The 25,367-nt window shown below is 43.4% G+C and overlaps 7 protein-coding genes across 7 annotated transcripts; 2 read left to right on the top strand and 5 right to left on the bottom strand.

The window, feature by feature from the left end:
* The first annotated feature begins 4 nt into the window (after positions 1–4).
* V1512DRAFT_258859 (uncharacterized protein) lies at positions 5–1,324 on the top strand. Its single transcript, XM_066915511.1, has 2 exons — positions 5–134; positions 185–1,324. Exons 1-2 carry the CDS (start codon positions 105–107, stop codon positions 1,178–1,180), a joined length of 1,026 nt encoding a protein of 341 aa, XP_066772872.1. The 5' UTR covers positions 5–104; the 3' UTR covers positions 1,181–1,324.
* V1512DRAFT_96427 (DHS-like NAD/FAD-binding domain-containing protein) lies at positions 1,260–2,898 on the bottom strand. The gene is made up of 2 exons (XM_066918571.1): positions 2,351–2,898; positions 1,260–2,305 (listed from the first exon to the last, which is right to left on the bottom strand). Exons 1-2 carry the CDS (start codon positions 2,522–2,524, stop codon positions 1,340–1,342), a joined length of 1,140 nt encoding a protein of 379 aa, XP_066772871.1. The 5' UTR covers positions 2,525–2,898; the 3' UTR covers positions 1,260–1,339.
* Positions 2,514–5,047, bottom strand: V1512DRAFT_96354 (uncharacterized protein). The gene is made up of 9 exons (XM_066918570.1): positions 4,874–5,047; positions 4,702–4,824; positions 4,576–4,656; positions 4,427–4,528; positions 4,337–4,382; positions 3,844–4,285; positions 3,698–3,801; positions 3,290–3,655; positions 2,514–3,244 (listed from the first exon to the last, which is right to left on the bottom strand). Exons 1-9 carry the CDS (start codon positions 4,958–4,960, stop codon positions 2,664–2,666), a joined length of 1,932 nt encoding a protein of 643 aa, XP_066772870.1. The 5' UTR covers positions 4,961–5,047; the 3' UTR covers positions 2,514–2,663.
* Positions 5,048–5,259: 212 nt separating this feature from the next.
* On the bottom strand, positions 5,260–10,742 carry V1512DRAFT_203844 (uncharacterized protein; the record flags this gene model as incomplete). The annotated part of the gene is made up of 7 exons (XM_066913308.1): positions 5,260–5,441; positions 5,487–5,648; positions 5,691–6,249; positions 6,361–6,919; positions 7,136–9,229; positions 9,397–10,180; positions 10,304–10,742. 7 exons carry the CDS (start codon positions 10,740–10,742, stop codon positions 5,260–5,262), a joined length of 4,779 nt encoding a protein of 1,592 aa, XP_066772869.1.
* Positions 10,743–11,527: 785 nt separating this feature from the next.
* Positions 11,528–13,256, bottom strand: V1512DRAFT_258850 (uncharacterized protein). The gene has a single exon (XM_066915510.1). The coding sequence runs from the start codon at positions 13,134–13,136 to the stop codon at positions 11,655–11,657; it is 1,482 nt and encodes a 493-aa protein (XP_066772868.1). The 5' UTR covers positions 13,137–13,256; the 3' UTR covers positions 11,528–11,654.
* Positions 13,257–21,685: 8,429 nt separating this feature from the next.
* V1512DRAFT_258837 (uncharacterized protein) lies at positions 21,686–22,777 on the bottom strand. The gene has a single exon (XM_066915509.1). It carries the CDS (start codon positions 22,539–22,541, stop codon positions 21,831–21,833), a length of 711 nt encoding a protein of 236 aa, XP_066772867.1. The 5' UTR covers positions 22,542–22,777; the 3' UTR covers positions 21,686–21,830.
* A 1,134-nt stretch (positions 22,778–23,911) lies between these two features.
* On the top strand, positions 23,912–25,177 carry V1512DRAFT_258833 (uncharacterized protein). The gene has a single exon (XM_066915508.1). It carries the CDS (start codon positions 24,393–24,395, stop codon positions 25,089–25,091), a length of 699 nt encoding a protein of 232 aa, XP_066772866.1. The 5' UTR covers positions 23,912–24,392; the 3' UTR covers positions 25,092–25,177.
* Positions 25,178–25,367: the final 190 nt, after the last annotated feature.

Genomic DNA, 25,367 nt, shown 5'->3' with positions numbered 1-25,367 from the left:
GCTGTAATATTTACTACTTCAATACTGACTCGTTTATTCCTCGCTTGCCTTTCGCCTTTTGTCATCTCTTTTAACACACAAAACATTTCATTTTCGTCGCAAAAATGCCACGTTTAGGTCGCAAATATTCAAAGGTAAATTGCTTTTTTACCGTACCATCAATAACATCACTAACATCGTATAGTTAGCAACAACCAATACGCAAGCTGACTCAGCTTCAACGGAAATAGTCCCGAAATCGCCTCCTCCTTCATTTAGATCGACCGCTTCTTATATGCCAATTTTACCTGATGATCCGCTTGCTCGTTCATTTGATGTTCCTGAGAGTGATGGCGAATTGGATGACGACAATCATGACGATTTTGTTTATCATCATGACGCCACTACTACAACAACTGCAAACAATGAGCAGACTCAAAGTGAAGAGGATTCACGATTATTAGCAACATTAGCACCTTCATCTTTGGCATCTTCTTCTTCATCATCATCATCTGTTTCTGCTTCAACTTCTGCATCTGCCTCACATCAGCACTCAGCGCCTTCAAACTCAAATGACGGCGTATTCGCAAACATCATGGCAAAACCTGAGGCAGCAAGAGAAAAACCAGCAGAAGAAAATCCGCCGTCGTACGAGGAAGCTGCAGCTGATGCAACTCCGCCTTACTGGGAAACAACAATTCTCGCTCCCGGAATGACCGGCGACGAAATCTATATTGATGGACTTCCGGTTGGCAACTTCTTCAACTTTGTCTGGAATATGCTCATTTCTATGTCGTTCCAGTTTATCGGTTTCTTGCTTACTTATCTTCTTCATACAACTCATGCCGCAAAGAATGGTTCCCGCGCTGGTCTCGGAATCACTCTGATCCAATATGGTTTCTATCTTCGTTACCCACAACAGGAGGAAACAGGTGTTGGATCCGGGGTTGATGCCGCCGCAGCTGCTGCTTCTGCCGCTGCTGATCCGAACTCGTACATGGTTCAGTCATCAAACGATACCAATCCATCGGACACTGCCGGCCAACAATCAGACGACAGCCATTTGTTTTCCTTCTTGCTAATGTGGATCGGCTGGTTTATTCTGATAAAATCACTCTACAATTTCTTCCGCGCCAGACGGATGGAACAGGCCATTCTCCGGGGCCCAACACCTACTACCCGTCCTGCTCAGACCGTTTAGTCGTTAATTTTTCTATTATAGTTCTAGGTTTTGTTTATTGAGTGTGACGGGTGAAGGTTATTTTTGGTTTTTGCTCGTTATGGTGGTAAGCTATATAGGAGTTTGTCGCATACTTTGTTAGTGAATAGATTTGTTTCTATTATATACTTTAAAATTTCATTAATTTGTCAGTGCAATTGCAATCCGCGTCGACTTCATTTCACGTGCAATCTTCACCGGCCTTCCCATAACTTCTATGGCCTTCCGTTTCTTACTCACTGGAACATCACTTGCAATCGGACACAATACTTTAATTGTGCTTGACTTCTTTTGCTTCACCGACAATTTTGTCTGCTTCAGAAACAATTCCGGCTGATGCACGCGTAAATTCTCAACCCAGTCATCACAATCACTTTCGACGTGATAATCAATCACACCAGCCCAGCAGTTCCCCGGCCGAGTCGTGTTAACGTACACTACTATTCCACCTGCCGCATGCACCGCCTTGGCCGCACTTCGCACCAGCTGCTTGATTCCGTGCACTTTAAGCGACGTGCCTGCAATGATTAGACAATCTGGCCGCGCCCGGATGTCGGCCGTCATGCACCTGCCAATACCGTCGCCATCAGGATGGTCTTCGCCGTACAACACAATGTTTGGACGTAAAATACCGACCCCGGTACACCGTTTTCCAGCACTCATCCGCCTCTCGGCTGTCTCACGACACGTCTCGCATTCCGGCACCTCTCCCTCCGCCAGCGTGTCCGCGTCTGCCTGACTCCACTCAACTTTAGTCCCACACATGGTACACTTCAGCACATGAATATCTCCATGCAACTGCACAACCTCGCCCTTCCGCCCCGTGACTCCTACACTCAATCCGTCTCGCGTCTCAAGTCCGTCAATGTTTTGCGTGTAGCATCGCAGCAACTTATGTTTGTCCTGTAACAACTTGATAAACTTATGTGCCGTAGTAGACCGCGCTAACAAAATCTGTGATCGTAATCTAGCCATGAACGTGCAAAACACGGCAGTAGATGTCCGGTTACTGAACAGTATTGAGTCGAACAAGTCTCTTCCTTTCAGTACCGCGTCAGGATACTCTTTCTTTACCATTGCGTACAGTCCATTCTCACTCCTAAAATCCTAACAATTAAGCCCCGGTCTATACTAATAGGTGTAAAAACATACCGGAATGCCTGCATTGCATGAAATACCTGCACCTGTGACAACAAGAATCCGACGCGCTTTTGCGACCGCGCTTGCAACTACTCTCACACCGTGCGCAGCTCCACCATCAGAATCGTACTCACTCAATTTATACGTCCGCACACTCGCCTTTGCACTTGTATTTGTCGGTTTCATTGTCGCGCGTTGAATGTCAATGTAACATTCGTCAAACAAAACACTGCACCGCTAGACGTGCGGCTCATTTGGTTGCCATGGCAACGACAGATCAATATGTTTCGTTCATTACTTTCGTTTATATGGACTATCATACACATCACTCCGTCTCTCCTTGCTTCTCACTCGTGCTTCCTCCAATATTCAAGTGTCCGTCAATACCAGGCATCAACTTCTTGCCCAGCAGCTCTCTTGCGTCCGCAACCGCGACCGATCCAATTTTTTTTAAAAACAGCCGCTCATCTGATTCCCTATACCTGTCCCACGAGTCGATTCCTTGCTGAGCTGAAATTGAAAGAGTATCATACCCGGTTTTGATAAGTTCCTGCACTTGCTCACTGGACAGCTGGCCGGATATAAGCGAGCGCTCGCGCAGCAAATTCTTGTAATGTTCCAGCACAGAGAGTAACGTCCCTATAGCCGAATTTTCGCGCGGCATGTTGTATACCGAGCACAGGCGCGACAAAACCTCACCGTTCTCAATCAGTTTGTAAAACATGTCGTCGTAATCTGCCGCGCCGGCTAAAAACGATTCGCCGGCCGAGAACGCGAGCACAAGAACACGAACGCTGTCGTTGACGAGCTCGTCCATTCCAGGCAAAGATGCCAAGTGACTTGCTGACCCGTTTGCAAACCTGAGAAACGAAAACATGGACCGCCATAATTCTGACCAGTGGTAGGCTAAACTGTCAGAACTTTCGTGTCAAACCTATTCGGAATACATACGTAACCGTGTACGCAGTCGTTTTAACTGTGAAATGATTCTCAAAGTAATCCCGACTGCTAGCGAGTACATTGGTACGTCGAGCGCTCGCTTCTTGTTATGATCCAGCGCGCAAATTGCAGCGTCCAGTATTCCTTCTGCCAAGTACCGTTCGCCCTTGACGACCGGTAGAGGGGGCTGTCGCTGGCGACTTATCCGTATGGCAGATCTGCACTCAATACTAATGAGTTTCTGCATTGTGACTGCGTCTTCAATCAAGACCCTAAATACCAGTAGCATCTGACGAGAGTACAAGGCATGACGCTCGGATCTGTGTTGGTGTTGAACCAGATACGATGACAACGAAATGTACAGCCCAAACGGTGATTCTATCACGTCAGTACTCTCACTCAATCACAAAGTGCACGTACCTTCTTGTGCAACGGTTTTGCTCTCAATCAGTAGTCGTGCAAAATATTTATTTGCATGCACAAAATTGCCTGCAGCCAGTAACACCGTGATCGGAAGTGGTGGCCTTCTTGTCAGCTACATCATTACACTCCAACATCAAACGTACAAAGCAGAAAGCTTTGCCCCGGTCTCAACCCGTGTATCCTGTGTCATAAACAATTTCGCCCTTTTTGCGATCCCAGCGTAAGATGACAACACCGACTCGAGCGAAAACCCGTCGCCTACATCGTCCATGACCTCAATGTACTGAGACCTAGCTTCCTTACAGATTTGGCCAATGGTCGCAACGATGCGCTGCATGACCGTGTTGTCCGCAAAGTCGGCCAGCCGGGTCTGGTAAGGATTATAGGCTTCGAGTTTGTCGTAGTTGGAGAGGATCCCAAGCAAAATCAAAGATGCAACCGTGTGGCTTGTGGTTTCGTCAATGTATATGATTTGAACCAACGCAGGGAAGAAATCTCGTTGAATGAAAAAGTTAATCAAACTGGTCTTATAAGCACCGCAAACAGTAGACAATGCCGCTCTCAATCCTGCTATCCGTAGTGTAGCTGTACTCATTCAGCAATCGTCCTCACACTTTCCAACTGGAAACAACTCACATGTCTGTCCTTTCCGAATAATTCTCTCTAACGAAGCCACAAATGTCTAATCCCATCAGATCTAGTTCTTCCGTCTCGCGCTCAACATACCGTAAACACACGATCCACATGTTCTAGTCCAACTAACACCGTAATTGCTTCAGCGCTCGACATTGGTTTCGCAAGCACTTCCCGCAACACCATTGTCAACGTCTGTACCTTGTCAACTCTTGCTTTAAATCATTATTGTCAGAGCCTACCTCTAGCGCGTTAAGCACCACTGTTGAGTTCTCATCACTTAGCGCATTGACTCCTCTCGCAAACACGGCCCTCGTCACAGCCTATGATGTCAGTATTTGTCTTTCACTGCCTATACTCTAGCCTACTTGATGCCTCAGCAATTCATCCGTACTTGATCCAGACAATATCACGGATAAACTCGCAGGATTGGCTCTCAACAAAAAAAACTCAACCCAGAACCCATCATCATTCGGCACATCTGTTCTTTCCTATAGTTGCATCAGAAATGTACTGCCTCGAGCAAACACGTGAATATACAGTAAACAATTGCCGATACAATCCAACAATCTTAGGCTGAAATGATCCTCGCTCTAGACGTACTAATGGCGATATCAACGCGGCCATAGGCAATTTAACCACAATGTCTTATTATTTTTTAAAGCCAGTCTGAAGTGCCATTCAACTTAACTTGCCTCTACTGAAGCAGCCACTCGACGCTTTCTGAGCCGCACGCTCAATTTACCCCTGGTTGTGAAGCTGCCAGTCGCATACTTTTCGTCTAAGTGCTTTCAACAGTTTAAAGAAATGTTTACTTTCTACAGAAATTACGCAACAAACTCCTCATATTCCTTCCAAAATTCCTTCCTTCCATAATCCCTTACTGTTGATACCAAAAGCTACTCACAGTTAGCACGTCAATCTCATTACACCTTGTATAATACGTACTCTGGCACCATGAGAATATACCTCTCCATGGCTTCTCTAAATCGGTTCTTATACTGCTTCGGCGTGACCACAGTCGGCACTTTTCCGCCTCCGCCGACGAGTCCGCGTTCTTTAACCCAGCTCTCCAGCTTCTTGTCCCACGTAAACGTTCGCAAGCAATCTATTTTGTCAGCGCACTTCCTGTTCTAAAATACAATCAACGCACCAATAATGCCGACCACAAGCTGCTGGCGCTCGGAATCAATTGCGATCACGAGCGAGTAATCCATCACATTCATCTGGCCCAAAAACAGCGTATCGTTAAATAACGACGTGCGTAGATGATTCTTTGCATGTTCGCGTACATATAACGGAGACTCAAAAATATCTATTTTGTCAGTTTCCCACTTGAACAGAACAATCAGCTCACATTCAACCATGTTCTCGTCCAACAACACTTCGTTCGCACGTCCAGTCTGCTCGACGTGTCTGTTCCGCATCGACCCCTTCAAGTCAAAAATCCGCGTCAACTTGCGGTCATACAGCAAGTTCTCCATTACAATGATGTCCATCTTCATCGTCTTGTTAGTTACAGCATTTCTCACCTGAACTTGGTAGAACCCCAAGATCTTTGCAATCACAGACGGTAAACTTTGGAAAAAAACTGCGCCCATGTGACGGAGATACGACGGCGCAAACTTGATAAACGCATCAAGTTCGGACGGTGACAACTGCTTAACCACAAGTCTGTCGTCCAATGTCTTCAAAAACGCAGACCCGGACTTTCCGCCTGTCGAGTCCCACTTAACGCATCTCGATAACGACTGGATATACGTTTCTTCACACCCGCATAGGGTCCTGAACGCGTCAAATAATTCGGCATAGAAAATTTTACACGAAAGTTTCGCGTGGCCTTCTTGGAATTGGTATTTCAGATGAGTACCAGTCGCTTTTTCCAGCCAGCGATGCAGATCTTCTCGCGAACGGGGCTGCTGTGTGCTCGACCTTTTCGCACTTTTTGATGTGTCAAAGTCGGCATCATCCTTGTACCGTGCGTAAAACTGGGCATTTGGCTGTTCCGGAGATACCACCGCCTTGACATCGTCTCCAGACGAACTCACGTCGTCTTCTGCCATTCTAATCTGATGCAGTTTCTCGCGATAGTCTGCAGATGACAAACAAAACGCAATCAGAGATGAGGGCTCGTCCTCACGAACAATTACGTCCGAGTCCATGAAAATATGCTCAGACGGCTGCAGAGGATACGCCAACGGTTTCCACCCGCTCGCAGACCGATCAGCCCAAAAATTCGACAACATTGTCATCAACGAAACTTTCTCCGGACCAGGCGTCAATTCAGAATGAAAAGTGTGCTCGCTCGAAAAAGCTGCTGGAGTAGACGGCATTTGAGATTGCTCTGCGGTGTTCTGCTCAGCTTCATTTGCGCCGCCCTTACCGTGATTCGCATGCCTCGAGTCAGTTGCCGAATCTTTAGGCTGGATTTCGACCAAAGTCGCACTCGACTCATTTAACGGCACGAAATTGCCTTCGTAGTTGATAGCGGATTTCATAGCGTCCGATACCGCCCTGCCTATTGTGAAATAACTCGTCGCCTCAGTTGCCTTCGTTTCCGGCGGTGACAAAACAGATGACGTCTCGCTCTCAAAAGCGTCCAGACTCCGATGTGTCGCATGTCCCTGTCGGATAGAGCTTTCAGACAAACTTCCTCCCGCCGGGACCACAGCTGTAGACTCAGGGTTTGATGTCAGTGCTACTTTCCGGGTCCGAATGTTCTCATCAAGTGATCCTCTGTTGCGTCTGGTTCGTGATTGGCGGCCAATGGTGCCGGAATCAGACATTAAGTCGTCATCGGACATGCCATAGTCCAGACCCGATTCTCCGTCGTCCTCCTCCACTACAGCGTCTTCGATCGTGCGATAGACTTCCACAATTGGCTTTGCGGTACCGATTGACCGCAACCGTCCCTGCGTCAATTTCTTGCGTTCACGGGCACGTTCCTTCTCGAATTCGCGCGACAACTGATCAAAATGCCTAGCAAGCGACACGACTTTGTTCGCACCGGGTGTGGTAGCATTCGCCGTTGTCTCCGTGCCTGCCTCCGACTGTGTCAAACCGGTTGCGTTAGCTCCACTCCGGCTGAGTTGCAGCTGCCGCGCAAGTTCTTGTGTCGTACCTTGAGTGAACCTGTGTCTAAAAGTAGGCGCTGGAGGCACTATAATTCGCTCTGGAGGATACTTTCGAATACTAGGTCGCGAAGACATGTTTGTGACCGTCACAGACTTCGGCCCAGAAGATATCACACTATCTGCCTCAGAAATTGTTACACTATCCAGTGTCGATGTGTCACTCATGTCATCGTCATTCGTGCTCAAGGACTCCGTAGTTAATTTTTCTGGAGCAATCTTCTCGGATGCATCTTCTTTCTTGGCGTCCATCGCTGTTAACGGTTCGACCAAACTGGTAGGTGACACTTTGTTTTCAGTGTCTGATACTAATATCACATCGCCCTTCCTCTGGCTCGACGTTGCGGACAACCTCTTCGCTGACGGCATCTCACCTCTGGCCGACAGCGCTGGCAAGCCCGGCGACAGAAATACGGACGATAGGTAATCAGGCGACTGAACCCCATATTCGGACGGAACCGTGCTAGAGTTTGCGCTGTTGAGTGGCGTACTGTCCGCGGTCGACGTACCGTCTCTGTCGCCCAGTACTGGCATGAGCTCGACCGCCGAACTCAGATCCGTTGAAGTCGGGGTATATTCAACTTGATCGTCTGGAATTAAAGTCACAGCTGACGTGTCTCGCTCGAGAAACATCTTCTTTAACTGCATTGCCGTTAACCGCGCAATATCTTTTTCCGACGGATAGAAACTACGATCAAAATCCGCAAACTCCATATCCCACTGCACCACACACTCTTGTAGCGACCTTATGACCGCATTTAACGTCAAGTAATCGCGGTATGACGTCTCTGTGTAAATTGTCTCAAGCATTTCCTTTAAATCAACTACCTCTCGGGCCGCCCGCTCTTTCATAGCGTTGACTCGTACCTTGCAATCTTCGGTCCGATCTAAGGACGAGAATTCTTCTACCCTTACTGAATCAAGTCTAGTTCCGACAGAATCAAAAAACTTAGTGATCTTTTCTTCAATTGCCGTGTACTCGGCAGCCCGGAGATGCACATCAATCTCCGGCTTCCACAGCAACTTTAACCGAGGAAACGCAATATCCAGCAGCTCGATCTTTGTGTACTCGAATTGCACACATAAACCATGTAGACCAAATACCCGAACGTGGTCCTTGTGGATATCATGCGGACACACTTCTGCTCGAAGTGACAACGGAGACGACCAAAAAGAAAGCTCAAGATATTTTCCAAACGAGTACTTCCACGTGTTTTCTGACATTGGAAGAGCCGGTAAAGTTGTATCGCAAATATTACAGTGCGACCACATCAAAATCGTGTTATCCATTCCTGGAATCCGGCATGGGAGCTTGCTCACACGCACGTTTACACATCCATTACCGTGTACGTAAGAGCGATAATGCCGCGCCAATGAATAAGAGCATCCGTCTGAGCACCATTGATCAGCATTAGCACATATTCCTTCAACGAACTGTCCAAGGGTGCAATCTCCATCCCGATAGTATTCGATTGACACAAGTTCGGGACCGGTACAAGGCGCAGTAGTGACCTCACAGATGAGCGAGTAAAGGATTGTTATGTGTTGATATGCAGAGGGATTGAAAAGATAGCTTGTAGTTTGCGCAAGATAAGCTTCCCATTGTCTCTTTTGAATTGTTGACACATATTCCAGTTTATCATGTTCGAGTTCTAAAATAGCGCGCCTTACTTGTCGAATAGTCTGTTTGTCACCACCAGGTAAATGCATCAGTATCTTCGATTCAATTATTTCGTAGGCCTTCTGGCCCGACATCTCAGCGATGCTAACAGTGGCTTTACTTTCTTGTACAGATTCTTCTGGCAACCTCACTGGCGACAGCGCACTTTCTCCTTCTTTTGTATCTGTAAGTCATTAGTACTGCACATAACGTTACTACTACCACGAGTACCTGTAACGTCGACATATTCGTGTTTTTCGTCATTTGCGTACTTTTCTTCCTCTTGAACCTCTTTATCAAATGCGCTCGCGGCTTTGATCAAAAGTTGCAAGCGCCGTTCCACCTGTCTAGCTTTCCACAGCAAGTACGGTTGTGGAATCTGTACAAACGGTGACGTCGACACAATCTTGCTGCCGTGCAACGCAACCAGCGACTCATAATAATTAGATCCTTCCGTTTCGTCCACTTCTTCTTCTGCATGGTCTGCAACCGATTGAATCAGCAACTTACTTTTCCTCGCAGACTGATTAATTGGCGCAGCAGGCGCAGGCATAAATACAAATTCATCACGCATAAGACATGTTTCAAGTTTGAGATTGTAGACAACATATACCATGAATTTTGTCAAAGTTTTAATCTGCTTCAATGTCTCTAGGTCAGCACCACGAAGCACAATTGTGCATGCAAGCTGGATCGGGCAACCAGACATAAAAATGAATGTTTTCTTGTGCATGTTGTCAAGTACGTACGATTTGATTTCAAAGTGCTCGCAAGATCCAACTCGCGGCTGTTCAGCGGAGTTTAAACCGTGAAGCAGCATTTCCGAAGTGGTGATTATATCCGACTGTGTAGATCGAGCAACCGCACGGATAACATTCGGGCTGACATTGTAAGCAACTGCGATGCCCTGATTCTGCAGTAAGTCGAGAGCGTACCCGCATACTCCTCGCTCGGTAAGCAGTGCCCGTGGTTTTCTGGCCACAATGGCATCGACTAGTTTTTGAAGATTGTTCCTGCCGTGCTGAATTACTGGTTCCAAAGACATGTAGTGCTGGGCTCCGAGCTCGCTTGAAAACTGCTTAACCTTTGATTCCGCCGCGTTGTCTACTACTGATCCGTTCACGCTTTCGCTGTCACTTATCGCCGTTCTGGTCAGGGAAGAAAATGACGCCATGACACTAGTATGTTTTCCCGAGTCAAAGTCATCTGAATACTCAAGCGGGAACGAAAGCAGCATTACCTTTGCGTCTGATATTTCCCGTGGCATGGCTTTAAGTGCCAAGTTCTTCGTAAATACCACACCTGACAAATATACTGTGTCATCTGGAGTTGCACCTGGAATGCGTTTTATTTTGACAAAGCTTCGAATATCAATTTCATCTCCAGTTCGAATATCAGGATCGAGATCGTCAGTCGCTTGCAGTAATATCGGCATCAGCGCGCGTTCCCATTGATCTGCAGCAGCGGGATCTGGAAGGTGTAATTCTTGCAAAAGTTGACGTAGTAGCCGGCGAACATGCCCAAGAGATGCAGCGTTAAGTTCGACAGCTGGGGCGTATGGTCCCCGCATCGATGATGCACGATTCAAACCATGACTAAAAGCAATTTTCTTTGCCATTTCTTTCTGCTCCTCCAAAGTCAGAGCTAATACCACCTCCATTGCATTAGGGTGTCGAACTGGCGGTTTGCCTGCCGAAAGCGTCGACCCGGCTGAAGACGCAGTTGAGAGATTGGCCGCCGAGACTGAGCGTGAGAGATGAATCGATGACTTCCCGCGCGGTCGGTCAAGAAAATACCGGACTGCAGACGGTTTGTCTTTAATTGTCGGAGTATTAGACGTGACAGAAGAAGTCATTCTGATATGCCTGAATCAAGATGTGTCCAAGTTGACGGGTAACTAGCGACAAGGTGGTAAGATCTACCGTCAGTGCATCAATATTTTCCACAAAATCCTTAATATCAATGTCAGCTATTCACTCGCGTATTCACTATCATATAACCGTCTAACAAGCTAATACGCTTGAGCCCAATTGACCTTTATAAAAGAAGGCCAGATTCAAAATATTTGGCCGGAAATATCATATTGTTCACGTGACATGCATTTTGAAGCCGCACTACCAAAACTACATTACACTTATGGTTGAAACCCGGTCAGCTCTGAAAACTTAAAAATAATGATGTTTTAGGGTTTCGGTCGCAATTATTCTGGGTACTATAGCAGTGTGAAAACCAGCCAGCGTTCGGGTAACTTTGACGACGTACGCCAAACATGAGGTCAAGGTAGGCCAGGGTAAGAGCAACTAGAGTGCAATAGTATAATAAGTGAGGGCCCCTCCGTTAGAAAGTGGTCTTCAAAATATCTTTAACTACATAACCCTTGGAAGGGCGTAATGCAACTACATAGTCTTCCACTTCGTATGTGATGGGTTAACAGCACTGTTGTTCTAGGTGCTACATTTTATTTGCAAGTCTTAAGCCATATTAAGTTTAATATGCGAATATATACAGTGCTAGATGTCGTCTTCTCAGCTTAAGGCATTTTGTTCTTCATTTGATTTAGTCGTCTCGTGATGTATTTAATAACCAGGTCTGCGGCACCAAGAGCATCTTCAAGACTGTCATGGCCGATTGTAGCCGAGTTCTCATTACCAGTGACCGTAACATTCGGAGCCTGAATAATCCGGTCGAGATGCTTTTCGACTAAAGTCTTCAACGCGGGTTTGAACGGTGACGCGAATCTGTACAAAATTGCGCTGTCGACGTATCTTTTGTGAAAGATGCGCATAGCCGTAACATCGTTTTCTAAGCCATGTCCGACAATGACAGTATCCGCCCCAATATACTTCTGAAGCACAATATCTCTCACTGTGTTAAGCGATGGGGTCTCTGGGTCATCTATTGACGTTATTCCGGAAAACTGTGAGTTGAGATCAATGACTCTGCCTCCAGGAATGACTAATGTGTCATATAACCGCTTGTGCGATGGGAAGTCAAGTATCGTAAGCCGGATGAGCTCTGTTCCGAGCGTTGTGTATGCCATTTCACAATCAAGCGAAACTGCAATAGGAAATTGCGTTCCTATCCCGGTAGTCGATTTAAACGGAATTAAAGCAGCCTGCAGCGGTGGATGTGACGTACTCCAGACATGTTCATGGTATGTCGTACAACCTGCACTTGTTCCTGGTGCTTCCCCACAACAAGTATATTTTTTGATTTTTTTGGTTTTCGTGCCTGCAACATAAAGCTTTCCCCAGTGATAAATGCAGTCGGCCAAGCCTTCCCCGCCAATTTTGAAGTGACGAGTGCATCTTCTGCAAGTCTCATATCCACTCTCAGATGCCCGCTTTGCTTCGGCAACTTCTTCTTCTGTTGGTAAACGGACCATGTACTGATTTGCCTCAAGCGTCGCTGTGTCATGTACTAGACTAGATAGATGATCTAATATTCTTTCATCTGTAATTTCATTCTGTGCAGAAGCTGCCGTGATTGACGCCTTTTGTTTTGACAAACTTGCGATGTATTGCTTTATTGTGTTGGTATATGTTGCTGTGGTTGTCCGGCCAGCAATCTCGTGCTCCTTAAGTGAAGCATCCCGATTCGGTGTCTTGGATAGCGAAACGCGTCGAAGAGTTGTTGCCAAAGCCTGGACGTAGACTCTTCGTTGAGGTAGAGGTGCTGGGGCGCGACTCGTAAGTGGCATCACCAGAATTGGCGAGTCCGTTATAGCTGATGTTGGTTGCGAAGGTGTAACCGACGGCTTGAAAATATCGTCAACTTTTTCATCGGGTTTCTGTTTTTTAAGCGGTGGTGTAACCGCGCGTTCAACTGAGCGCTTTAGCGTAGAATCTGGCGACAATCTTTGTGTATTTTGTTCTGTCGATGTTTGTGCCGGCGCGATAGTTGACACTTGCCGAGCCAGAGAGGCATGTTTGAATAAACAATGAGGTAGCCGGCATTGCGATGTCAGCGGGCAAGCAATTTCACTAAATAGTCCACCAGAACTGCGAAACATAATCTGTGCCGGTTGGATTCTGAGTGATTGGAGCCTGAAATACAAAAATTGAACTCAACACAATTAGGCTACTTTTAAGGTTTGGAGTAGCGCCTTGACTTTGATCCCAGCTGTCTTACCACTAAAAAGGCGTCGAAAGCCTCAGCAACATTTCAGAAAACTCGTTGTTTTTATTATCCAAACTCTATATATACAAATAAGTAGAATTACATGTGAAATTTGGCTCTAGTGGAAGAGAAGAACATATCATACATATAGGAACATACATAAGGTTTTGTGATTCATCCCAAAAAAAATTCAATTGACATAAATTACCATTAAACACCATTTATCACAAATCATTGGAGCCATTGGCGCTTAAGGGATAACAGAAAAACAAGATTTGATTTTTTTATAGGCATTTACGGCTTAACTATTTTAGGTCATGTGCAGGCGCTGAACATCGTTCTGAATACCGCCTCTACAAAACTAGGATGATATGCAGACAGCTCAGACTTCATGCTGAGGTACTGCAGTAGACGCATGGTATACCAGGTACCCCTCATTAAGTGCAGACAGACTTGCAATTGATCCAATAGAGCAAAATAAGGTTTGTAGATGCTTAACCACATGAGTTCTACCGTGCGCCATGCAATAAATACGTGCAGACCAAATGCATGCTCAACCAAGTAAAGTGATAAACAGGATTAAACTGATTGGAATAATCTTTAAAATAAAAAAAAGCCGGATGATTTACAGTGAATTGAAGATAAGTAAAAAAGTGAACAAGAAATTACTAGGGTTGACTGCACTAATGGTCTAATTCCATCTCATTGTATTATGGCTCAAGGCTTATATGGAGAGCACACCTTAATAAAGAAGAATTGAGCCGGTCAATTGTGTCTAAACAGTTTTCAAAGCCTATGTAAAGTAAGCTTTGGCATAATGATTTTGGCACATAGTGTGGATCGACGTTATGTTTACTGGCCAAGATAGTTTAGTCTGACCAGCAGGCGATAAGACACAAACGAAATATCGTTCTGAACTTAACTGTCTGATACGGCCAGCAAGAAGAAAATGGCGGCCAGATTTGGGAATCGCTCCCGCATTTTTCCATCATTACTAAGAAGCAGTATCTGCAGTGACCATACACCGGGTTGAAAAATAAAGTCAAATTTTCAAGAGTTGCTTGAAATAAGTCGACTTTCGCAGATGTCAATTTCGCAAAGTTTAAAATCATTGCGAAAACAGTTGTCGAAGCAAGTTCTTCTCAGTTGAAACTGTCTTACACAGTCTATTTAACGCATAGTAATATTTCACAGCTAAAAAAATATTCTTTAATAGTTCGCCGTAGTAAGCATTTCTTGTTAGTTGCGCATGAATGGCAAACAATAGTGGCTGCGACAGTTTGGCTTAGCCATTAAAGTTCAACTTTACTGCAACGAAATGACGTAAGGGTATGTTCGAACTGCAGATCAGCATGTTATGCGAGCTCAGCATTATGGAGTAATTAAATCCTGCCATCAGGTGGCAAGCTTAGCAAAAACGTTCTCTCGTTGGAAAAAACCAAGTGGTGCTCGGTCCGCTTCGCTCAAGATACGACTACTCTGAGCTCATTGTACGGTTCGCTCAGAAAGCTTCTTCAGCGTTTGACGATTCAAACTGTATCTGCGTATCTCTAAATATTTTACGCCACGATTATATTCTACGCCACGTTACGCCACGTCATTCTATGTACGCACTCAGTAATGACCCGTTGCTGTAAAATTAGCCTAGGATTAGAAACTCTATTTCAATATGGATAACGAAATTTACAAACATATTCCGCCTCTTATACGATACAGGGCGCTATAGTCAGAAAATATTATATTGTGCTGTATCAGTAGTAGTAGCCCAAATTACGTCAGATAGTCAAGTTGATAACAATAGAACAGACAAAGCATTCCATAAATTTCGTTGATTTAGAGTGTTTTACGCGTGTTAATGCCAGAAACCTTACCGCAGTTTGAATAGTAGAAATAAAGCAAAGCGTGATTTCAATAGCAGTCCCTAAAAAGTTGATAAATCATAAGTAGTCTGCTAAGAACCATCACCACAGTTCAGTTTAAAACAAATTAATCTTTTTACTAAATTATTGAAAAGATCTCTTTCCTGTCGTCGATTCGAAAGCAACAACGCCCGTAATATGTTGAAAGCTCGCATTGCTATCTCTTGATAGACTGTACATCATTGATCCGAATAGACCTCACCAATTCGTAGCCAAAAGTCAATAAAGAGCGTGTGTGCCATGTAACTCAAGCGTTCTTGTACACTCTTGGATTCCTGCATGCCCGATGCATTTTCGGCCGTTCACCAGTAAGAAAAAACCCCAATCAACTGGCGAGTAATCGCATTGTAATCAAGGAGGCGATGCTGTTAGTTGCTTGATAAATGACTAGAATGTAACTTAAATTTGTCAGCAAGTTGACTGACACAGCATCGAATAGCCAAAACATTTGACACGTGTGTTATAAACTGTTGTTATGTGTATCAACAAATGGTTATCTGTGGTATCTAGCATTCATCACATACTATAGTAGATAAAGATAAAGGAATAGTGGGATGTTGCGGCTGAATACATTATGCGGAAGTGCGCGGAATGACAAGAAAAAAGAAAAATGACAGGCAAAGGCAGCATAGGAGTAATTATAAGCGCGATCGCGATGTGATTTGTGTGCTATGAGACGGGGTATAAATTGTAGTATTTTGATGGGAGTACTTTAAAATTGATACAGACTCTGCGAAAGCCCTAAGTTTGCCGATGTTGTCTCCAAACAAGTCATAATCTGTTCTTCTACAAATTCTGATCATGTAATGACAACGTATCCCAAACTGTAACGCGTTGATCTGTACCCCAAACAACAGTCGTTGATTACGAGCAAGTCCCAGACGAGTGTTCGTTGCAAACCCTGCTACCAGTCAAAAACGTATTAAGAACATATCCAAACATCGACGCACAGGAATACCTTAAGCAAGTCTCGTAGCTCGCTTGCTGTTTATGAGCGACATTCTGCAGACGGAGTCAGAGTAGAACGGCTGACACTAGTAAGCCAAGTAACTGAGAAAATTAGCGATTAACAGTAGTCACTGCTGTACGCAAGCGAAGATGGATTATAGTGTAATTAAAAATCAGTATGCGACAAAGTTGTCAATTGCTATTACTGGTCTTACCTTCTGCATTGCGTGAGCGCGAAGAAACGACTGCCTGAGATGCTTTAGGAATTCTTCAATTCTTTAGAAATAATATGACGAGGAAACAGTGAAAGCCGTTTGTCTATAATAAACTTCTTCCCGACAGGATTCGGGTCTCATCCTGCTGCGAACGCAAAGACGAGCTCGGCGACCTGTTGTATCATTACGAAGTAAGTCCGGTACGCCAGAGTCCCAGCGCGCCACTTTAGAGCTGGTCCCGCCTGTGTGCAAGCAAGTTAAGCCGGGTTGTGTTAGTGCCCTAACCTATACCTCTTCCCAATTTTTGGTATTTGAGTTAGTTGGTACAAAAGTTCTTGCTTTTCTTTTTTTTGGCATAACCAATATCCTTATAATGTTTTGTGTTTGCTTTTTTCTTCTTGTTTTGACGTCTTCAGTTGAATTATTATATTAGCTTCATTCTCAAGACAGTTAATTAAGGGTTTACCCCGGAATCTTAGTTCCATCGTTTGAAGTTTAAAAGTCTACCGAAACCTTAAATGCTAACGGCACACATATGTCGCTAGAGACGCTCTGACTTAGATAAGCAAATTAACAAACGGTTTTATGCAACTCTGTGCGAGGACTTGTAAAGGTAACACAAGCTCGTTCACTTTGATTAATCAGAGTATAAAAAGTCTTGTTTGCTTGTCTTGCATGTGACCTCCCTCATACTTAAAGTCAAGTATGGGCAGATCTTGGGAAAAATCCATCCGTAGTATGGCACCGCTGTTTTTGCATTGAACCAGAGATTGAAAATAAACAAACAGAGCGTGATCCTTTGTAAGAGCAAGTACCACAGTTGCCTCTCTTTTTGAATAGCTCTATTCCACTGGTATGCTGGCGACTGTCATCAGATTAAAGTTTGACCATACTTGGGTACCAGCATTTTGAGAGAATTGATTAAATCTCCGTCTTTAGTTGTATTGGTATTTGCAAGCTTATGTAGGGTAAGGGAAAATGACAATAGCCTCACCTAGTCCGCAGTATGTGAACCAGCAGGCAGATCAGCTTGACATTAATTATGTACTAGCTATAAATACTGTTTGGTTTAAACTACGGAGAATAAGTAAGATCAGCTCTCAATTTTATTAGAACAAGAGCCATTGTCTTTAGACGGTCTCTTAAATTGCTATATAGCTAAAATCTTGTATGTCATGGAATGAATCCAGAAAAATGGCATTGTGACTTATGCATGACTGTGTAATTTAAGAGCCTGCCAAAAAAATCTAGATTCTCTTTCCGAGAAGCAAAACTGCGGAGAGAGCTAAATAGCCAGGGTTTTTTTTTTGGTTTCTGGATCACATAACAATGTCAAGCGCCGGTTCTAAGATCATGTCAGGTTTGGTAATACCATCTCCAGCGCCGACACTTTCTGTCAAGCATGAGAATATGCCAAATGTACTCCGCACGTTACCGGCGAGTCTAGATGTCTGCGGCACCGAATTAATCGAGAAGCACAACATCGTCGGTCAAAAATCTGAATAAGATATTGAAGGATTGCCTAAATAACAAATTAATTGTTTTAAAGAGCTATAGAAAGACTCGCACGAAAGCAAGCCGAAAATTTGCTAACGATTGCTTGGCATTTCACTAGTTTCCGATAAGACTCGGTGTCTCAGCACACGGTCTCAAGATACAGTACAGTTTCGGGCACAGTTTCGGGCTGAAATTAAGGAACCTGAAGAGAGTACTTGCCGGTGTGGAAATCTAGAGCAAAACGCTATGTGCTAACCGCTGGTACATCTATTGTACGCATATAAGTGACAAAATGCCGCTAAAACCTCGTTGACTTTCTGCACTTGATACGTTCAAGTCTATTTGAATGCGATAGTCCAAAATAGGCATCTGGCTTGTGCAGTCATGCATATATGGTCAGATTGAACCTTTATACATTTTTACTTTGTTGTTACTGAACACAGAAGTATAGCAACTAAACATACTTACCCGTGCATATCACTTTCATTCATCCATAGTATGCCATAATACCTATTGTTATAAAAATGTTTCCACATTTATGCGACAACCGAAAGAGATTAAGATATTCACAACCACTAGATTATTTAAGTTTCAAATTCTAGTAGGACCACAAATCAGATTAAAAACAAAAAGCAATTGAAAGCAAGCGTTAGCAGGTGTCATCTGACTGACTGGATGCGCTGAGGAGAATAAATTTTTATTAACGCAAAAGCCTTTGCAATAACTAACAAATAATTTTCAACTTTTCGTATGTTGGCTTGTTGTTCCATTAGCATCAACCTGTCGGAATGTTTTAAAGTCTGCATATACTTCTGCACATTTGAAAGTAAATTGCCTGCATCCCGTTTTCATTGACATAACGGGTGTTATTGCAAACCAGGCGGGAACATTTCAATTTCAGACTTAAATAATGAAATGCGTAGTTGCTTGCTTATGTGCTGTGCGAGTACTAATATTATTTTATGACACAGCATCTTGAGTTGAAGTGTGATCTTCGCCGGTGTTTCACAATAACAGTTCAACAACCACATGATGTCAGCCTTCTCATTAAGCGCACAAAAGCCTTAAAGTGCTCTGCTGGTCATGAGTCAATGAGCATTGGTGGCTATTGGTGGCTATGCTATAGATGTTTCGTATTGGTAGTCAATTTTGTAAATGTGTGAACATGCTTCGCAATTAAGCTGAAGAATCACAAAATATCAAAATAACCCGCCATCTACTTTGCATCAATTTAAAAATGTAAAACTGACATAGTTGTCTGCAATACTATCAATGAGAACTACGCAGTTATGTCTTGAAGGTGTTGTTTATGCAAACCTTGATTTGTGATCTCGTTATCAGAACCCCTAACCCGGATTTACAGCGTCGCATAGAAAGTTTACACTTGAATCAAGATAAATGCTTACTCGACAACTGCTACCCTACCTATGTTGAACAAATAGTGCGATTATTTACCAGACAGATGGCCGATAACGTTGTTTAGAATTCGGCCTTATGGGCTACTAGCTACTGTGTCACTTGTTCGCTCAATCAGATGAAATAGGATTGGGGTTATTAAGGTGTAAATCTGTAAAGCACTGCCACAAAGGGACTTTCTGTCTGCGTACACTAGTAGCAATGTACAATTCTGTACGCACATATGTACACATCAGCGAAATTTGCAATTTTCAAACACCAGAAGATCATGGGCTTCTGCTGGAACAAATTAAAAAAAATTGTATTAGACTGAGTCTTAGAAAACAGATTTATTTTTTAGATTGTTTATTGGCTGTTCTAGGTAGGACATCAAGCGCAAGTAGAAGACACGAGCAGTTTGTCCGGCAATTGTAGTAACTTCATTTCAAGATTTGTTCAGTATTAGTAATTGTTCTATCAAACTAACAGCAGCTTTTGTTTATTTACGCCATTTTACCGAAGAGGCAGTTTATTCCGGTTTGAGGATTGATTTGAACGATCTCAGCTGGGCAGTGCTCTGAACGACTTGTTACAGGAAGAGATACAAATGGAATAAATGGAATAAATGGAATAAATGGAATAAATGGAATAAATGGAATAAATGGCGGTGTCAGTTTACCATTGCTTTAGTAGCCAGTCCCTATACTATAACCATTTCATTCAACTTGCTTTGTGTCTTCGTTTATTATTAGAGTGCAGGCCTTGTTCAATCGTTTTCATCACCTTCTGTCTTTATATACTTGATTGGCAAAACCACAGCATTTAATCAGTTCGCTCCACGGACATTTCTTGTTCCAGCAGTTACCAGCAGGTAGTGTCTTTAGTACTCTAAAAGGCGCAATTTTGCGAGTGACTTCAAGCTTTGCTAAAACCGTGGCTTCATAATTTAGCGAAACTGACACCACAAATCGCAAACGCAAAGAATAGCATCAACAGGAAAGCACGCGGAAATCGCGACGCAAAATTGCGTCAAAGCCTTGTAAAAGTCATGTGCAAAATCTCGCAGCATCATTAATCCAGTAACAAGCATATGCGCAGTTGTGACTATTCACGACAGTTACAATGTCTGCAAAGCTATTTCTGAGAGAACCGGTTATCTCTAACTGGCGCAGATGTTCATTCTGCTTGTTATTGACTAAAGCTCAAGGCACGATAGTACGGATCTTAAAGGTGTATTTTTTATTCCTGCAGATTATGGTGCATGTTTGCAGATTCGCAAAGTTTATCAGTTCAATCCGAAGCAACTCCTGGCCAAGTCATTGACAAACCTGAACAATAGGATTGTTGAAGTTTCTGATAAAGTGACTCTTAAAATTTCAACAGCAATATATTTCCTGTTATTTGCAAACATTCAGGATTCAGTATATCTGCGTCTAGTTTGAGGACAGACTGGATTTCGCGAAAACCCGACAAGATCCAACTATGTGTCAAATCTCCCTATTTGAAACTTTGACCGCTGTATAGTGTATTGACAGACTTATGATGATGTTAGTGCATTATAGTATATTTTTGAGTAGTGTGATTTCGCCGGGATGCTGGTGAACGTTGATAATAAACTGGGGTTTTGCCTGCCCCAAACAGTTTTCAAATCTTAAGCAAACTTACACATGCATCAAACTTGCCACAAATAAAGTTTTTATTGCAGTTTTTCATACAAGTTTGATGGCATGCTGAGTCCCAGAACCTTTTGAACAGCGGACGGAGGTCAAGTCTCACTAAAACTGTAAATCTGTTTCGCCGAATATTTCTCATCCAGGTAATAACAGCGTGATCGATTACAAAGCCAAAAATATATAGACTGCTCTTCTAGTAGTGAAACAGTATGCTTTATATTCAGTTCAAAAATCTATATCTGATATTGTTAATGTGCATTGAAAGCCACGGCGCAGCGTTAGCTTTTAAATACGGTGGATGCTTTGTCGCTGCTGTGGATTCAAGATTAAGAACGTCAAGTCAACCACATTGGTTTAGCCGCACTGCAAATAGCACAGTGGTTACAAGAGAATATAGGGTCTTTTTATAGTGGCAATGATGTACACGTACGCGTATAACCAAATCGCATATTTTGGTTGGTTTGTACGAATGGCGCAAACTGCATTACTCGCCTGCAGCAGGACACTTTCGAAATAGCTTAAAATAGTAACCTTTAAGTCTGTGCGCACAATGATATAGGTCTAAACTGGATTCTGGATCCAAAGGTACCTAGTGAAAGTTTCACAAATTGCGAGTTTTCGCGAAGTTTAATGTGAAGTACCATTATTTATCGAGCAAGATGTACAAGTGCTCGAAACTGTGGCAAGTAAGTCATTCTGTATTTGTTATTATGTCTAAAAGGTAGGATGCGAGGTAAAGCAGAATTGTTCGATATGAATATCATCAGACAATGCTATTGATTACATAATGGAAACACTACAAGTACAAAACACTCCATCAGATAACGATCAAAACAAAACCAAAATCAACCATCATTGGCGTCATAAAAAGCACGAGGCCAATCGAAACGAGATTATCTTAGAATCCCACAGTCATGTTCGAGCCGCCACATCAGTCACATCAGACTAAGTTGGAATCACCATGAGCATCATCCGAAATACTGGTCTCGGTTTGGAACATGTCATCGGCAAATTTCTGTCGCGGTAAAAATGGGGTTTCGAACCAATTGTCATCGTCTGGCAAGCCGCTAGTTTGAGGGAAAGCAAACTGCCCAAGCGATGTACTAGAGAAATCTTCTGTGAAGAGCGGCAACAACTGGATCTGTTGATTCGACGCTTCAGAAGCTGTAGTACTTGCAATAGATGACATACTCCAAACTTGTGACGATGCTACCGGCGAGGGTATCAGAGCTCCATCATGACTTTGATCATTAGAATTGAATAAAAAGTATTCAGACCAGTCTTGAACGTCAGACACATTGAGCTGCAACGGAGTATCCATAGGTGTCAAAGAGCCACAACTTTCAGCTTTACACTCGTCGCACAGCAATGGAGTGTTCTCAGGTGTCGGTGGTGAAGTTTGATCGACTTCTACCGATGAAATAAGTCGGGATGCGTTGTCCAATCCGGTCTTCATCTGTTTCGCTCGTGAACGGCTTCGATGCTTTCTGATACGGTCACGCTCGCTTACTCTGAAAGCTAGTACAGTTATAATTTCTGATTCCGTCAAAACCATATTTGGGTCCTGCCGCCATTGTCTTATCAACGCCCGCGGGCTGCGGTCGGAAGCGTTTGTTTTTAGACATTGTCTTGACATGGTGATGTTCAACATATGTACAATGTGTATGTGAGCGTATGAATGTATAACGAAGGACAAAGCGAACGTACGGGTTTTATTTATTTTGGAGATAACAAACGTACAGTGCCTCTGCCAGTTCACGATTAAAGTTCTTACAGAAAAACAGAGCGTACGCAGTGTGTGCACAAAACACAGCCTCCATAGCTGTCAAGACCAAAAAATACATCAACGTATGTACATGCAGTCCTATTTTTAGATATAGAGCTAATATGACAAGTGGTGGGTAAGTAGCGCGTACGCAGAGTTCGCATTTGGCACAGCCTCCACAGCCTCCACAGCCATAATATACATCGGCGTTTTAGTACACGCAATTGTATTTTTAGATGAGCATCATTTTGACAGTTATGGGCACATATTACAGACGCTGTATATTAGTGCATATGTATTTGACTTTCACTATAGAGCAGCGGACATTAACGGTGAATCGGATATGGTGCTTGATTTATACCAAATTGTTCGAAATTTGATAGATTATGAAGATCTAATCTCCGGTTTCGGCTCAGTCGTTTTTGGTGCCGTTCATTTCTATGAAAAATCTCGATTAGGGTAACGTGCAATTGCATTTCGGTGACTCAAATATTTATCATTATTATTCAGTACGACGGTAGAGAGCAATTTATTGTTTATTCAGTGTGGGTGAAGTATAAAGTGGGGATGTTGCGTGCAGCTGATACGACGGAGACATGCTTTACTGTTTGAAACCTTATATGCTCGTATTTGGTCCGGGTTTACATACGACGGATCGTAAGTAGATAGGCGATCCAGACCCTTAAGGACGGGTAAACTACACACACAACCGATGTAGTAAGCGAGATGTCGATATAGACTGTATAGGCAAGATTTGAAACTCATCGACTCAAATTGAAAGGCGGTTTGCAATTGACTACATATTTTTTATATGTGGGCTTTACTCCCATCCAAGTTAATGAAATTTTACAGGAAGTTCTTGGGAGTTCTTCGGAGATGGGAGTGTATACACACATTCGAAGCGGAAACTCAGCTTATTGTAGGTTCAATCCAAGCTTAACTTAAAAATCCATAAAAACTACAAAATTCCCCGGATTCCCAAGGCTCGCTATATTCCAGTTATTCCGGTTCAGGAAGTGTTTAAGTAGGTTCGGTGATTGTAATTTAATTGATTGCATCGCTTGTACCAGCTAGTTCTAGTTGGATTAATGGAATTGAGAAAATTCGAATGCATTTGAAAAGTAAGGGAAATCCCATCTACCATCGTAGTGGCCAATGAGAAACTGATTAAACAAAGTTTCATATAAAAATAATATGTTATTGAGGCTGAAATGCCAACAGGGCAAAGGAAACCTTACACGGAAACATCCCGACGGGTAGCAAACGCTTGGTCCATTCTCAAATCTCGGAAGAGATTCCTGTTGATTAGCGAAGACTGGTTGTGACTTTAATTCTCGTCAAACTTATCTGCTAAGCCATTCAACCGAAACTAGATTTCAGGGTCAACTTCTTGACTGTATGCGTTCTAACGTCCGCTGCTGTGCCTACGTGCCAAGCCACTAAAGCATGCCAAGTCTGGTCTGTACTTCTAAATTGATAGAAACGGCGGTACGCAGATTACAGCGCGGACGATGCCGTACTTTGTGCTTTGCCTTTGCTTTTAGTAATTTAACTTTTAATTACTTGTACTGCCGTGTCACTAATGTCCCTTATTCATCACTTAGCACTACTACTAAACTTGCTAGCCGCGATGTCTTATGCTAACGCTTGCTGTATGCACAATGCGCTCTACATGTATCAGTGTACTCGATTGCTATTTTAGCATTGTACTTTATATGAAGTCACAGGTAATGAATAATGAGGGCCTTGTATGGCACCGCCACTTTAAACCATCCGTCCATCATAAACTATATAGGCCTTCACATGTCCTCTAAGGACTTGTCTAACAGCTTATTGCTGGGCATTTCCCTTCATTACTTGTTTTCTTACTTCATACAAGCTACACAATACACAATGCATAACGCACAGAGACCAAAGATTGGGGTCCGAGAATTGATACGGCGAGTCAATGCTAGTCCAAAATATGCCTTGTCGGAATACGACAAAGGACGAATCGATAACTATCGCAGGAGGGAACGCGAACGTGTGTCGAAATTTCGGAGTAAGCGTAATGTTTCGCCGTGTCTATCGGGCAGCATTGAATCAGGTGCACAAGGCTTAGACAATAAACAACTTGTTTATACTCAAAAGCATTCCAGCATAGTTGCATCACCACCGGCACTCTTACTGCCAAGCATGCCTTTCAGTGAACAAGATACGGTTTGTCAATATCAAGCAATGTCTTATAATCCACAATTGATCCAATCAACGTGTATCGACACAGTGGATGTGTACGATATGTCCGGCGACGCGTCAGATGATAATATGATTGGTTTGCTTAGCATATCAGACACAGACTTTCAATACATGTTCCCGGATAAGGCTGTGAGTGATCACTATCAGTGTCTGATGTCGTCAACGACATTCTCAAGAACCTATAGCTTTCCACATGTCTAAGAAAGTAATCTCACGGCCGCTTTGTTTGCGATTAAATTTTGCACGGGCATGTGCAATTCGGTTGGCTTTTGTTATTAATATTTTGCACATCTATTCATTTAAACTTGGTTGAAAATATCTCAAAGAAAATTAGCGCGTAGGAGCCTGACCATTTTCTTCTTCTGACCTCTGCATTGTAATCATCTTAACGAACATTTACTTTGAAAGTTGGTAACCAAATGTTCTCGCCATCAAGATTTGACAGTTAAATGTCCCTGTCCTTAATTTGTGATTTTT

The sequence above is a fragment of the Lipomyces arxii genome (assembly GCF_038497795.1).
Source record: "Lipomyces arxii strain Phaff 12-163 unplaced genomic scaffold V1512scaffold_3, whole genome shotgun sequence".
In the NCBI taxonomy this organism is placed as follows: Eukaryota; Fungi; Ascomycota; class Lipomycetes; order Lipomycetales; family Lipomycetaceae; genus Lipomyces; species Lipomyces arxii.
The sequence above is the reverse complement of the archived record's forward strand: the minus strand, read 5'-3'. Positions and strand labels throughout refer to the sequence as shown.